This window comes from Gracilinanus agilis, chromosome 3, assembly GCF_016433145.1.
Source record: "Gracilinanus agilis isolate LMUSP501 chromosome 3, AgileGrace, whole genome shotgun sequence".
Taxonomy (NCBI): Eukaryota; Metazoa; Chordata; class Mammalia; order Didelphimorphia; family Didelphidae; genus Gracilinanus; species Gracilinanus agilis.
This window is the reverse complement of record NC_058132.1, coordinates 97,606,446-97,622,141: the sequence shown is the minus strand read 5'-3', so window position 1 is coordinate 97,622,141 and position 15,696 is coordinate 97,606,446. Positions and strand designations below refer to the sequence as shown.

General features: G+C 40.1%; 1 protein-coding gene across 1 annotated transcript in view; it reads right to left on the bottom strand.

The window, feature by feature from the left end:
- Positions 1-15,387, bottom strand: part of UVRAG (UV radiation resistance associated) — a 436,868-nt gene extending 421,481 nt beyond the window's left edge. Inside the window, exon 1 of the mRNA XM_044668156.1 lies at positions 15,094-15,387. Coding sequence (XP_044524091.1) covers positions 15,094-15,219 — 126 coding nt within the window. The 5' untranslated portion in view covers positions 15,220-15,387. The remainder of the gene's footprint in view (positions 1-15,093) is intronic.
- Positions 15,388-15,696: the final 309 nt, after the last annotated feature.

Below are 15,696 nucleotides of genomic sequence, written 5' to 3'. Positions count from 1 at the left end.
GAATGTAATGGACCTCTGTACCAGCAGCAATACAATGACCCAGGACAATTCTGAGGGATTTATGGTAAAGAACGTTACCTACATTCAGAGGAAGAACTACAGGAGAGGAAACATATAAGAAAAACAACTGCTTGAACGCATGGGTCGGGGTGGACATGATTGAGGGTGTGGACTCGAAACTACCACACCAATGCAACTACCAACAATTTGGAAATTGGTCTTGATCAAGGACACGTGACAAAACTAGTGGAAATGTGCATCGGCCATGGGTGGGGGGAGTGCAGGGGGCGAAGGGGAAAGGAGGAGCATGAATCATGTAACCATGTTAAAAATGAATATTAATAAATGTTTGAAAAAAAAAGATTCCATAGCTCTGGAAATTTAGATCTTGACTCTCAGTTCTAGCAAACATAGATCTACACCTAGGATATAGATCATACACAAGGTATATGCAAAGAATTTCCAGCACAGTGGAGAAACTCAGCCTGCCTGGGAAGTCCCTTTCCAAGTACTTATAACTACTCTGAGTACTATCAAAATTGGAGTGAAAGACTCTTGGATTAATTGTTCTCATGTAAAATGGGTAAAATTTACTGAAACTGAGTAACTGTATCCTGTCATACACATTGCACTTTTTTTAATTTTTTAAACATTTATTAATATTCATTTTTAACATGGTTACATGATTCATGCTCCTACTTTCCCCTTCACCCCCCGCTCTCCCCCTACCCATGGCCGATGCACATTTCCACTGATTTTAACATGTGTCCTTGATCAAGACCTATTTCCAAATTGTTGTTAGTTGCATTAGTGTGGTAGTTTCGAGTCTACATCCCCAATCATGTCCTTCTCAGCCCATGCGTTCAAGCAGTTGTTTTTCTTATATGTTTCCTCTCCTGGAGTCCTTCCTCTGAATGTGGGTAGCGTTCTTTACCATAAATCCCTCCTGTGTCATTGCTTTCTGCTGGTACAGAAGCCCATTACATTTGATTTTACCATAGTATATCAGTCTCTGTGTACAGTGTTCTTCTGGCTCTGCTCCTTTCGCTCTGCATCAATTCCTGGAGGTCTTTCCAGTTCACCTGGAACTTCTCTAGTTTATTATTCCTTTTAGCACAATAGTATTCCATCACCAGCATATACCACAATTTGTTCAGCCATTCCCCAATTGAAAGACATACCCTCCTTTTCCAGTTCTTTGCCACCACAAAAAGCACAGCTATAAATATTTTCGTACAAGTCTGTTTATCTATGGTCTCTTTGGGGTACAAACCCAGCAATGGTATGGCTGGATCAAAGGGCAGGCACATACACATTGCATTTTATTGCTTGCTTGTTTGTTTTTGGACTTGGTTTTGCTTTAAACTTATAAATTAATCTAATCTAGGGTATCCTGTTACAAAATGTTACCTTCGGTTAGTATGTTTTGGTTATTAGCTGTAAGTTTTATTTGTCTCCACTGTTGTAGCAAAACTTATACCAAGCTTTTACTAGGAGAAAAAAATTACTTAGACTCAAACTGTGGATCATGACCTAGCTTAGCCAGACACTAGTTTCTACTTTTAAGTGAAAATTTTTTTTCTTATGCCTATGTTTGGCTGGCCCATTATTTAATGGGGATGTGCAAGATGAATTTCTTTTTTATTTTTTCTTTCTTCCTAATTTAAATTTGATTTTTTTAACTTGAGTTTATGGAATCAGTATCGATATTTGGCATTGAAGGCTCAGTTTACAATGCTTATCAGTCCTGAAAACACTACATACCTAAGAGTATTTAAACCTGTTAAATATTATGGGACCTTAACTGATATTTGTGTCTTATTTCAGAAGAAAGGACTACTAATGAGCCACTGATAGTGCAAAAGAGCACAAGATCCAAGGAGACCAACAATCCCTGTGGGGCTGGTGAATATCAATGCCAAGGTACAAGACCTGGCTCAGGAAACTCAAGAAATCAATTGTTCAGCTGAGGTTAGACTTACCTGTTTTCTGCCTTTATGATATGAGACTAAAATGTATCTCTGTTTGGCTTTAACTTTGGCTTGTTATCCCTATGTTTGAAGTAGAAATCAGAACAGGGAATCATATTTCTCTTTTTTGAAGACTTTTGTCCCTTCTTTCTTCTTTAGTATGGCAATTTTCCATAGTCATGGCTGATGGTGGGTAGCTGTGATATTGTTGCACCTTTAGTACATGCTTGTAGGATATAAGCTACTTTGACTGGACCTTGATGGCAGATCAAGGATTGGTTATGATTTTAATTTACACTTACATTTATATACATATAAGATTTTAATTTTTTTATTTAATGTTCTCTCTCCTCTTATTTTTGGGAGAATTGGTTCATATACCTTATAGCTTAGTCATGTATCCTGTGTCAATTCTATTATTCTTGGTGTATATATCCTCCTGAGGGGGGGATTGTATAATTATCCTAAAAGTTCAAAGTCTAACATTTTTTAAAGTAATTTTAGGAAGAGAAAATCACTAATACCCTGGAACAGGAAAACAGACTTTCTGGAGAAAATACTATAAGGATGATTCCAGAAATCAAACACTACATTACAAGATTTGGAGTGAAATTTTGGATACAAAGGGGAATCTGATTTATCCTGATTGTAAACACTTAAGCCTAAGGAAATGTCCCCTAAATGGTTCTTTGTCAATGCACCTCTCAATCATATTTCTTTCTCTCCTTTTCTTCCTTTTTATTCCCCAAATTGTAGTAACTCCCTCCATGAAATATACATTATCTTTTGTGCTCTTATGACCCCTGGAGAGAAAATCCTAAATGTATATATAAACTTCATATGTGGAATGATTCACTGGGGAGGCCTACTTGTTAATCTCCTGGACAACCAAGAGTGAGGAGATTTAACATCCTGATCTCCCAAAGAATCAGAGAGTGGGGGTTTGTGTGAAGTAAACATTTAAGGACCTCCCTAACTGAGCCCATCTCAGAAGAACTCAACATAGGAGTCACAATCACATGGCTTGTCTGATGGCCTGAAATCAGGCCGGGATCCCCCAGCATCCTAGTGTCATCCCAGCATCTGCAATTGGGTACAAAGTCAACATAGAGGGAGGAATTATAGGTTGGAAAAGCAAGCTCAAGAAGCAGAGAACTCGCTTTCTCTGGAAGGAGTGCTGAAGGAATTACTGTCTCTGGGCTTGCTCTCTTTTATCTAGCCATCTCTCTGACAAGTGGCAGCTTGGAAGCCAGCTGCAATGGAGGATTGCATTTCTACCTAAAGTTAGAAAGGCTGAAAGTCTTTTTTCTATCTTTCTCTCTCTTTACTAATAAATGTTTATAAATCTAGTAATAAGCCTCCAGATAAATTTTCATTTATAATAAAGGAATTTAGATTAGATCAAAAGTTCCTAACTTAGGATCTGTGAACTTGTTTTATGTTTTGATAATTGTATTTTAATGTAACTGATATCCTTTGTAATTCTATATATTTTATCTTATGCATTTTAAAACATTATTCTGAGAAAGAATCTTTAGGCTTCACTCAACTGTCAGAGGGGTCTATGACACAAAAAAAGATTAAAAACCCCAAATAGATGATGACCTCTAAGGTTTTTCCAAATTCTTTAATTCTGTGCATACTTGTACTTTTCTCAAAGGAATTTGGAAACAAGGTTATTGGACACTAGGAGTATCCAATTTCAAGCTTTCAATCTTCTTTATGTTCTCTTTTATACCTCTAATCTAACAAAGAATGCAATTGCTAAACAAAATCATTTGAAAGAAACAATCCATATATTGTAGAAAAAGTTCTATATCCTTTTCTTGAAATAATCTAAACTATTTTTAAAGTATTTCTAATTTATATGCTAATTAAAAATAGAGCTCTCAAATATGGCTTTTCTCTTCAGTTCATTTGTAAAACCAAAAAAAAAAAAAAACATATTTGGAAACCAGTTAAAACTTTTTCTTCTTTACATTTCTTCAAGGTTCGATTGATTAATTTCAATTCCGTTCTTGTTCTATTTCAGGGAGTTTCACTTCATAATTTCATGTTAGAGTGTTTGAGCTGTGATCCTGCTGGAGAAAAACATTAACATGTGAAAGCAAATATCAAAGTATGTTTTTCTTTTAAGGAAAAAAAATTTTTTTTAATATTTTCACATGAAGTACAATATATCTGATTAAAAACTGGTGCCACTATCAGGGACAAACCTGTCTGTCAAGGAGAAATAACGATATTAAGATGCTGATGATACCTTTAAGTTTCTGAAGCTTCTTAGATTCCTGTATTCACCTTATCTTGCTTGTTATTAGCACCAGTTAAAGGAACTTAGAACAGGAAAATCTTCACTTACAATTACACTTACAAACATATCCCACATAACTTTACCCTGACTATAAAATTTCACAACTATATTATTAAAACATTAAAACTAAATCCAATCCAACATCACTAAACCCTCCCATAACAAATAAGATTAATCCTTCTTCCAGCAACTCTGATCCAGTTCTTTCCTCATTCCTACAGAATTTTGTTCAGTCATTCATTCCCTTTGTATAATTATCAGGTATCTTCCATCTCTGTCTCCACTAACTAGTGCCTATCTACCTAAAAACTTATTTAAAATTAGCTAGCCACTATCCTAGGAAAAGTCTTCCTTTGACCTATCTAGCCATTAAGAACCATTCCCATCTCACTCTTCTCCTTTTCACATGGTTGTCTTCAGTCAGGAAGTACATTCAATGCCTCCTTCCTCAGGACACACTTTCTGCTTACATGCAATCTGATTTCCTCCCTCCCCCTCTACCAAAATTAATCAAAGCCCATTACCAACCTCCTAATACCTACAGGAAACAATCCAACACCTTCCCCCCAATTTTTATCTTCTTTGACCTTTCTACAATTTCACACACTAAATACTACTCCTCTAATGTGTATCTTTTCTCCCCTCTTGGTTTCAGAGACACTCCATTCTCATGGTTCTCTTCCTTTCCCTTTCACTGGTGGCTTATGGGTTCCTACTCCTTTAGAGGGATGTTCCCCCAATATTCTGTCTTTGGCATTCTTCTTTTCTCTCTAAGCAATCTCATTTATTCCATTTACTCCAATGGCTTCAACTACCATTTCTATGTCAAGATCCCCTAATCTTTATTGCTCACCCTAACCTTTCTCTTCTGACCTCCATAATCCCATATCAAATTATCTACAGAACTCATCCAACATGACATTTCACCAGCACCTCAAAATGAAAATATCTAGATTGATTTCATCTATTCCCCTATGCGAAGACTTTCTTTTTAACTAATTTTCTCTGTATCGCCACTATTTTTTTTAATAATTTTTATTTTTTTAAAAAGTTATCATGGTTACATGATTCATGTTCTTACTTTCCCCTTCACCGCCCGAACTACCCCTCCTATAGCCGATGCACATTTCCCCTGGTTTTAACATGTGTCATAGATCAAGACTTATTTTCAAATTGTTGATAGTTGCATTGGTGTGGTAGTTTTGGGTCTACATCTCTAATCATGTCTGCCTCAACCCATGTGTTCAAGCAGTTACTTTTCTTCTGTGTTTCCTCTCCTGTAGTTCTTCCTCTGAATGTGGGTAGGGTTCTTTTCCATAAATCCCTCAGAATTGTCCTGGGTCACTGCATTGCTGCTAATACAGAAGTCTATTACATTCTATTTTACCACAGTGTATCAGTCTCTGTGTACAATGTTCTTTTGGCTCTGCTCCTTTCACTCTGCATCAATTACTGCAGGTCTTTCCAGTTCACATGGAATTCCTCCAGTTTATTATTCCTTTGAGCACAATAGTATTCCATCACCAGCATATACCACAGTTTGTTCAGCCATTCCCCAATAGAAGGGCATACTCTCATTTTCCAGTTTTTTTTTTTTGCCACCACAAAAAGCGAGGCTATAAATATTTTTGTACAAGTCTCTTTATCTATGATCTCTTTGGGGTACAGACCCAATAATGGTATGGCTGGATCAAAGGGCAGGCAATCTTTTATAGCCCTTTCAGTATAGTTCCAAATTGTAAACCAGAATGGTTGGATCAGTTCACAACTCCACCAGCAATGCATTAATGTCCCAATTTGGCCACATCCCCTCCAACATTCATTACTCTCCCCTATATCATTTAGCCAATCTGCTAGGTGTGAGGTGATACCTCAGCGTTGTTTTAATTTGCATTTCTCTAATTATAGAGATTTAGAGCACTTTCTCATGTGCTTATTGTTAGTTTGGATTTCTTTATCTGAAAACTGCCTAGTCCCTTGCCCATTAATAGATTGGGGAATGGCTTGATGTTTTTATACAATTGATTTAACTCCTTATATATTTGAGTAAATAGGCCCCTGTCAGAGTTTTTTGTTATAAAGATTTTTTCCCAATTTGTTGTTTCCCTTCTGATTTTGGTTGCATTGTTTTTGTTTGTACAAAAGCTTTTTAATTTAGTATAATCAATCATTCCATTCACATTCAGAGTTATAATTATCAGTTGTGTATTCCCCGACATTTTGGTATCCTCTCTTAGTTCTACCCCTTCTTCTTACACTATTTCCCTTTAAACCAGTGATTTGTTTTAAACCAGTAACCCTTGTCCCCTCCCTTGATTTACTATCCTTTCTACCCCCTCCCTTGTTATTCCCCTCTTTTTATTTTTAAAGCCTAATGAATTCCCTCTCCCTTCTTCTCCCCTCCCTTTTTTGACCTCCCCACTCCTCTGCTCCCCTTGGTTTATCCCTTCAGACTTTCTCAGTAGGGTTAGATAGAGTTCTATATCTCAATGGATATAGCTACTCTTCCCTCTCAGAGTTAATTCCACTGAGAGTAAGGTTTAAATATTACCTCTTAATGCTCTCTTCCTCTCCTTCTTATAATAGTTTTCATCTCCTCCCCTTCCTATGCCCGCTTTGTGTGTAATAGAATATCCTATTTTTCTTATTCATTCAAGTTTCTCTTGGTGTTCTCTACTATTCATCCTCCTCTTTCCCACCTGCCCCCTTATCATCTTAGACCATTTAGTACTCCAACCTCTCCCTGTTGTAACGTAGAATAATTCTTCTAATTACTATAATAGTGAATACTATAATAGTGAAAAGAGTTCACTACAGAGAATTACACATAACATTTCTCCATATAGGAATACAAATAATTAAATTTTATTGAAGCCCTTAAAGAGGCAAATTTAAAAATACGAGTTTTCTTTCTTTCCCCTCTGTTTCTTATTTACCTTTTCATGTTTCTTTTGGTCTTTGTGGTTGGATATCGAACTTTCCATTTAGTCCTGGTCTTTTCTGTGCAAATACTTGGAAATCTTCTATCTTGTTGAATGCCCATACTTTCCCCTGGAGTATATAGTCAGTTTTGATGGGTAGGTGATCCTTGGTTGTAGACCCAGTTCTCTTGCCTTTCTGAATATCATATTCCAAGCCTTGCAGTCTTGTAGTGTGGAGGCTGTCAGATCCTGTGTGATCCTGATTGGTGCTCCTTGATATCTGAATTGTCTCTTTCTGGCTTCTTGTAAATTTTTTTCTTTTACTTGGAAGCTCTTGAATTTGGCCATTATATTCCTGGGGGTTGTCTTTTCAGGGTTTAGTGTAGAGGGCGATCTATGGATCCTTTCAATGTCTATATTGCCCTCTTGTAGAACTTCAGGGCAATTTTGCTGAATAATTTCCTTTAGTATGGAGTCCAAATTTATTTCTGCTTTTTTCAGGAAGACCGATGATTCTCAGATTGTCTCTTCTAGACCTGTTTTCTTGATCTGTCAATTTCTCAGTGAGATATTTCATGTTTCCTTCTATTTTATCAGTCTTTTGACTTTGCTTTATTTGTTCTTGTTGTCTTGAGAGATCATTGGCTTCTACTTGCCCAATTCTTTTCTTTAGAGACTAGTTTTCCTGCTATATTCTTTGGATTTTCCTTTTCGATTTGGCCTATCCTATTTTCCAGCTGTTTGATTTTGGTCTCCAATTTGCTTATCAATTCTTTTGATTTGGGGGCATCTTTTTCTAATTGCCCAATTCTAGCTTTTAGAGACTGGTTTTCGGCTTTAATCTTTTGGTTTTCCTTTTGAATCTGGTTTGTTTGGTTCTTTAAGGCTTCCAGCTGGTCATTTCTGGTCTTCAATTTGCTTATCAATTCATTTGATTTCTAAGCCTCACTTTCTAATTGCAAAATTCTGCCTTTGAAACTGTTATTTTCTTGCCAGTTCTCTAACATCTTTCTCATAATCTCAGATTTGAACTCTTCAATAGCTTGTGGCCAGTTTTCATTATTTTGGGAAGGTTTGGATATAATTACTTGTTTGTTCTCCTCTGCTGTTTGCTCTGTTGTCTGGATTTTTTCTGTGTAAAAGTTGTCGAGTGTTAAAGATTTCTTCTTGATCTTTCTCTTCTGGGGTTCTTGTCTCTGGCTTGCCATTATGAGCTGCGTGCCCTCTCAGCTTTATCCTCACGCTCAGGGTCTGTCTGCACTCTAGGCTCCTGAGGTCTCAGGTCTAGTTGTTCTCAGGGTCAAGCCTCCTTGCTTGTTCCTCTGCCTAAAGCTCCTTTAACAGTCTCAAGGAGCTGCTTTCACAGTCATACACCTTTCTGCACTGGGTCCCCACCCACAGTCCACACCTGTGCTCAGAATCCAAGTCTGCAGCCGTGACCTCGCCTGCGCTCAGGGTCTGTGTTCAAAGTCCACATGTTCTTTAGCCTCTTGGGGTCTTAAGTCTTGCTGCTCTCAGGAGCAGGCCCTGGTGACCCCAGGTAGCTGCCAAGGACTTAATGGGTGCCCCAAATTTGCTCTAACTCTTGTGCGCTGGTTTTGGCCCTGTAGGTGGGGGGAGGGAGGTTGCTCAGCCCTTGGTAGAGTTATTTCACCCCCTTATAGTATGGAAATGCCCCGATCCCACGTACCTTCAATGCTGCACCCTGTTATGGGGTCCCTTCGTTCATCTGGATTTGTTTTTATGTCCCCTTGAAAAGTCCAAATGTTTTGGTTAGGAGAGGTTAAGCAGCTGCTTTTTACTCTGCTGCCATCTTAACCCAGAAGCTGTCGCCACTATTTACAGAGCTTTCCATACACAAAACCTTACCTCTGACTCTTCTCTCACCCCCCCACCCTCTCTCATATCCAATGTATCAATCAATACATTTAATTAGCAACTACTGGACACCATGCCTGTTGTGAACAGTGCTAAGGATACAAATGATGAAGCAATATCTACTTTCAGGAAGTGTACATTCTAATGGGGGACACTCAACAAGTATATACAGAGTAAATATAAAAGAAATAAATATGGTCATGAGGGAAGGAGAGCTTTAATATCTTCAGGGAAAAAGAGGTCAAGAAAAACATATAAAAAATGATGCTTGAGCTATGTCTTGAAGAAGAGAAATTTTATGAGGCAGAAATGAGTAAGGAATGCATTCCAGCCAGAGCAAAGGCACACAGATGGGAGATGAAGTGCCATGCATGAGAAATAGAAAAAAAAAAAAAAAAAAAAACTAATTTGACCAGATAGCAGGGTATTAGAAAGGAAGTAGATATTTTCAATGAGGCTAGAAAAATAATTTAGATTCTAAAAGTCTTAAATATATATATATATATAGTAATGTCTTATTCAATTAGTAGTTGGAAACAGTTTATTGAATAGAGAAATAACATTGTCAGATCTGTGCTTAAAGAAAATCACTTGGGCAGTCTACCAAGTCCTATCAATTATAAACCCAATTATAAACCCACAATCTCTCTCAAATCCCTTGTTTTTTTTTTTGTTGTTTAGTCATTCTCAGATGTATCTGATTCTTCATGACTCTTTTTATGGGTTTTCTCAGCCAAAAAAAAACCACTAGGGCCGTTTTCCATTTCCTTCTCCAGTTAATTTTACAGATGAGGAAACTGAGGCAAACAGGGTGAAGTAACTTTTCCAGGGTTACACAGCTAGTAAGCATTTGAGTCCAGGTCTGAACTCAGGAAGTTGAATCTTTCTAAACCAGTGCTCCCAAACCCTTCCCTTCTACTTATTCCATTGTCACCACACTAATACAGGGTTTCACTCTATCCACCTATATCAGTGATGGTGAACCTTTTACAGATGGAGTACTGGGCCCCACCCCCACCCCAGAGGCCAAGTGCTGTGCCCCTTCCCCCCATCAAGGGCCAGGCATGCCCCCCCTTACCCCACACATGGAAGGGAGAAAGTGCTCCCATTGGGCTGTTCGGTGAAAGGGCAGGTGAAGTGAGGAAGGGGAATGGCTTGAGCACTCTGTTCCTGACCAGCAGTGCTGCCTGTAAGCTGTCCAGGCACAGTGGAAAAAGGGAAGGGAATAGCTCTGCCTGAGTCCCTCTGCCTTTCTGGTAACAAACTGGGGATGGAGTGGGGGGGAGCACTCAGGGGGTGATGTGTCCACAGAGAGCTCTGCATGACACCTTTGGCACCCATACCATAGGTTGGCACACCATACCATCACTGACCTATGTTTTTACAATAAAATCCTAACAAGCCTTTCCAACTTCTCTCTGTCCTTTCCTCTAAAACCTTTAAAACCTCCCTTTGGAATAAAATTCAAATTCCTTTGCCTGGCATTCAAGGCCCTCCACAATTTGGTACCATCCTAATTTTTCTGACCTTATGTCACTTTACAGCCCTCCATGTACTCCAAGATCTAGCCAAAATGGACTAGTCACCAAAATATTCTGTCTTTCCCTACCTCCAGGTCTTTTTTCATGTTTCTCTTTTTTCCAGGAATCTTGCCTCCCACTCTACATGTTTCATAGGAACTAAATGTAGAAATTATCTGTGTTTGAATCTTATCCCCCTCCTATGAGCTTCATGAACACAGAAATCTTAACACCACACTACTCACATAATTGCCTATTAAGAGTTCTTTTAAAAAATGACCCTGTAACATTTGTTTTTGCAAAACCAATTAATAATATTAGTCAAGGTATTACAGGGCCCATAATTTTTGAAAGTTTTATTATCCCTGGCACTGCAATGGATTCAACAGAAAAAGCATAACTAACAGAAGACTATCTTCAAAAACTGTGGACTAAGTATGATTTGGACAAGAGAGATGAAAGCATAAAAGGTTTGTTATTAGCAAAGTGTCCTCCATCAAAATTTTTGGGGAGAAGGAGCCCTGAGCCAGAAGATCTTGACTTCCAATCCTGGCTCTACCACTGGCATACAATAAGACTGTGGGCAAGTCCCTTTGCAACTCAGATTTTAGCTCCTCATTTATTTTCTTGGTATCTTCTTTATGCAATTATGTATTGTAGTTACTGGGATATGGTCAATTCCAGCTCCCCACACCCATACCCACTACACAAACATTTTAAGTTCCATTTAAAAAGGGTATTGTATATTACAAACTTTGTATCTTTCTCAGCTATGTACCATTCTCTACACCAGGGGTCGGCAGGAACCATGAAGTCAATTTTTTTTCAGGCACTGTTACAGGAGTGTGCACTGTGAGCACTGTACAGCTCTCATGAAATTACATTTTTAAAAATGTGGCATTTGTGGCTCTCACGGTCAAAAAGGTTGCCAACCCCTGATCTACACAAAGCAGGCACTTGACAAATTATTGGTCAACTGAACTATCTTATCTACTCTGAAAAAAGCACATTTTAAATTCTATAGTGTTGTATAAATGTAGCTTATGTATTTGTTCAATTGTTTTGGATTAGATCTGTGATTTCATCCAAGTAAAGAGCTCCTAATAGATTACATCTACCAATGCTGAACTAGTGTTTTTTCAGCAACTTAGTCTTAGAAAGTTGTCTGGGGCACTAAGAGGTAGTCACACAGACAGTGTGTCAGAGAGGGTTTGCAACAAGGTGTTTGGAAATAGCAGACCAGCTCTCTATCTACTATGAGCACTGCCACTAATGTATCATTTACAGAAAGAAAAGTTAATCTGAAGTCAGAAGACCTGGGGAGTTCACTTTCCAGCTCTACCATTGACTGTGTGACAAGTCATTTTAGAAGTTAACTTCCTTTTATACCTCTATAGAATGGGAACAATAATTCTTGGACTAGTATTACCCAAATTTGTAGTAGGAAAATACTGTGTAGAGTGCAAATACCAAGCAAATGAGCTATTATATATTAGTAGTGACTAAAAAACTAGCTAATCATTTTGTATTCCTAGCATATGCTTTCATCACCTTCAACTCTTAAGTCTTCAAAGATAAAGCTCCACTTTACTGGCTCTGTGGAAGGATATGAGACTCATGTATGCTATTAAAAAATTTAGCTCTTCATAGAGTTCTAAACACAATAAGATCTCAATAAATTTAGTTAGTTGGTATTTTTCTTTCCTGAAGAAAGGAAGGAGGTTCAGAGGAAAAGTTCTCAGCTGAGTCTTTAAGGAGAGGTGAAATGACTAGTTTTAAGTTCACTTCCAGATTCCCACCTCCAAGGATATAGAAGATATTATAATGTCTTTTATAATATAATTCATTATGTTACTATAACTTAAAAAAATTTCAATCAGTGATTAATTATAAACTTTAACTAAAAACTTCAAAGCGTAATCTCCACAATTTCAAATCCAGCACTTGGAAATAATCAGAGCATAGGTAACAGCATATCCCATTAGAACGAAAGGCCAAGAATGAGCAGTACCATTACAAAGAAGCACAGAACTTTAGTGTTAGATTAACTCCCCAGGTTTTACACATCCAGGACAGTAAGAAGGAATGAATATATTATAAACAGGACAGGGCTTGAAGTCAAAAGACCTAATAATTGTGAAGAAATTCAATTCCACCTTCTTAGTATCTAGCACATTTGTGGACAAGTCACTTAACTTCCAAGAGTCTTACTCTCTCTCTCCATCTGAATTTGAATCAGGAAAAACAAGAAAAGTATAATCAAAAGGATGACAACAAGAAAAACACTACTAACACACATATGTATATTCTAAAGCTTTTGTAATGGCTAGAAAAGTTTAGAGATTAATATTGTCATTTAGTCAGGAATCACATTTTAAATGCACACACATTTTTTAAATGCACACATGAATAGGCAGGAATGGGGTTTAAAAAAAATCAAATGTCAGCTCTTGGGATATCATATTCAACATATTTTCTGCCGCAACAAAAAGAATTCAGCCCCAGCTGTGGGTGGGCAGAGAACCAGAGTAGCAACACCTTTTAAAAGGTGTCTCATACCAAGCCAAGAAACCTGAGCATTCCAACCCAGATGGAATTTTGCTTTCCAGCATACTAAATAAAAGTCAAGAGAAAAGAACTCGGAGTCTTCAATATAACCACCCCAAAGCATTCCAAAAGGATGACACCTATGGAAGATGGAATAGCCACACTTACCATTTGTATGGCATTCAACACTTTACTAAGATCCCAAGAATTTGACAAACACTAAAAACAGCCAAGGATCACAGAAAATCATTTGCAAGAACCTCAAAAACCATCAAAATGTAGTCTAGTTTGTTTGAGAGTCCCTTACAACACTCCAGAAGTTAAATATTCAGGAGGATCTTCTAGGTTAACCAATGTTCTCTCTCCCTTACCTCATCCCAAATCTCAAGGCTCCCCCATTCTAAAACCTGATGGTTCATTTTCTCTGTTTCCTTATTATCTTATCCAGGAGTTTTCTTCATTCCCAAATTTCTTACCAGCATAATAAACTGGGCTAAAATTTTTCACCAAGACCCTCCCCTAACAATTTTAGAGCTGGAAAAGCCCTTAGAAATCACCTAGTCCCGTCCCCTTACCTTACAAATGAAGGAATGAAGGCAGAGAGAGGCTGAGTGACTTGCTTAAGGTCAGAGTGCTAACAAGCTGGGAGAAAGGAGATTTTCCAGCCTCCAAAACCAAAGTTCTCTCCTTGCCCACTAGGCCAAGCAAAGTGTCACCTAACAGTTTTCACTTTATTCTATACCAAGCTGTCTCCCTCACATCCTAAAGTCCTCTCCACCCCCTCTATTCCTCTTTTCCTGTCCCCTCCCTTTCATCTTTATACTCTTTAAGTAACACTTGGGATTCTTAAGTATTAAGGGGGAAGGAGATGGGGAAAGGAAGGAGTAGCCCTATCAGAGAACTGAAACAAAGAGGAGGGGGGGAAGATGCAGAAACTATCAAGCCACAAGTGACAGTGGACTCTGAGGGAAGGAGGAGGTGAATCTGGCATCTCCACAGAGAAAAGTGGTCTCTGAAGAAAAGCTGACCCCCTTTTCACCCACCCTACCACCCTGGGACCCTGAAGTATTCAAGTGGGAAATATCTATCACGGTTACCCTGAGGGAGGAGATTCTGGGGAAGTAACCATGAAGCCCTCCCTGGAAAGTTAGTGGTCACTGGGTTGGGTGACTATGAAACCATACCACTACTACTAGCTGACCTTCTTTACATAACCTTTAAAAAGTCCACTTAGAGGACTAAAAAGTCTAGGAGGACGTCTCCTCCTAAGGAGACGTCCCTCGGAGGGAAGTGTAACCCTGAGTCTTGGGGAAAGTTGACCACATGACATGCCTACTCCCCTCTACAGTTTTGGATGAGGAGGGGTGTGTGGAAAGAATGGTATGTGTGACTATAAAGCTTTGAGGGGACAGTGAGAGTACGACTGACGTTAAAAGAAGAGGGGGTGGGGGAACATATTGGGGGGGTAACTATGAAACCTAGAGGGGAGTTGGTGGTGTGTATGTGACTATGAAGCCCAGGAGAGTGGGAGATGACCAAGAAACCTTGAAAGAATAGTTGGGGAGGAGGCCGTGAAGCCTAAAGAAGTGGAGGGATGACTCTTAAGTGCAGAGTGGACAGTGAGTGGTAGGCAATTATGAAGTCCAGATAGGACAGTGAAGAAGGGGAGTGATCAAGAAGACCTAATGGGACAGGAAGCGGAGGGGATGGGGGGTGAGGGTGACGACGAAGCCCAGAGAAGAAAGTGAGGAAGAGGGATGACCATGAATCCCAGAGGGGACTGTGTCCGGGAGCGAGAGAGGCGAGCGTGACCCTGGAGCCTCAGGAGACAGACTCTCCGCGGCCCCTGGGAGGCGCCCGTGCCACCCTCGGGGGACCCCGGGGGCCCCGTCCAGGGAGGAGCCCAGGAAGCCTGGGACAGGCGTCCGGCGCGCGGTAGCGCTCACCTGCTGCGACGGCAGCTCCACATGCAGGGCCCTCGAGGAGGCGGCGGCAGAAGGGCCCGGGGCCAGTGGGGACACCCCGGCGCCCGGCAAGGCGACCACAGAGGCTGCGGCGGCGGAGCCGCTCATCGCGAGCCCAGGGCAGCCCCGCGGTGCAGTCCGCACTCCTCCCGCATCCGCACCCCGCGCCGCTTCCTCCGGCTCTTCCTTTGGCGCGCTTTACCCTTCCGTTTCCCCAGCACTTCAGCGAGCGAGCCGACAATTCTTCCGCGGTCCGCCTCCACAGCTCCTCACGGAAGGGCCATATTACCGCAGTGCAAAACCTCTCTCCCGGGCCGGCCGCTGCCGAGACCCAGAATGCTCATTGGCCCCGCTCCACGGGGGGCGGGATCATATGCAGCCTCAGCCCCATGCTATTGGAAAAACATCTCGTCTATCACTCCCGGGGAGGCCCGGGAAGCGGGGCGGGCACCGAACGGCCTAAATTGCGTCCGTAGAGCAAAAGTGAAGCCGGGGGAGCAGATTTTGACTGGGTTACGGCCTCCCGCGAGGGCAGAGCCTCGTGACGGGAGCTGTTGGCTTATTGGTCCAGGTCACCGTCGATCG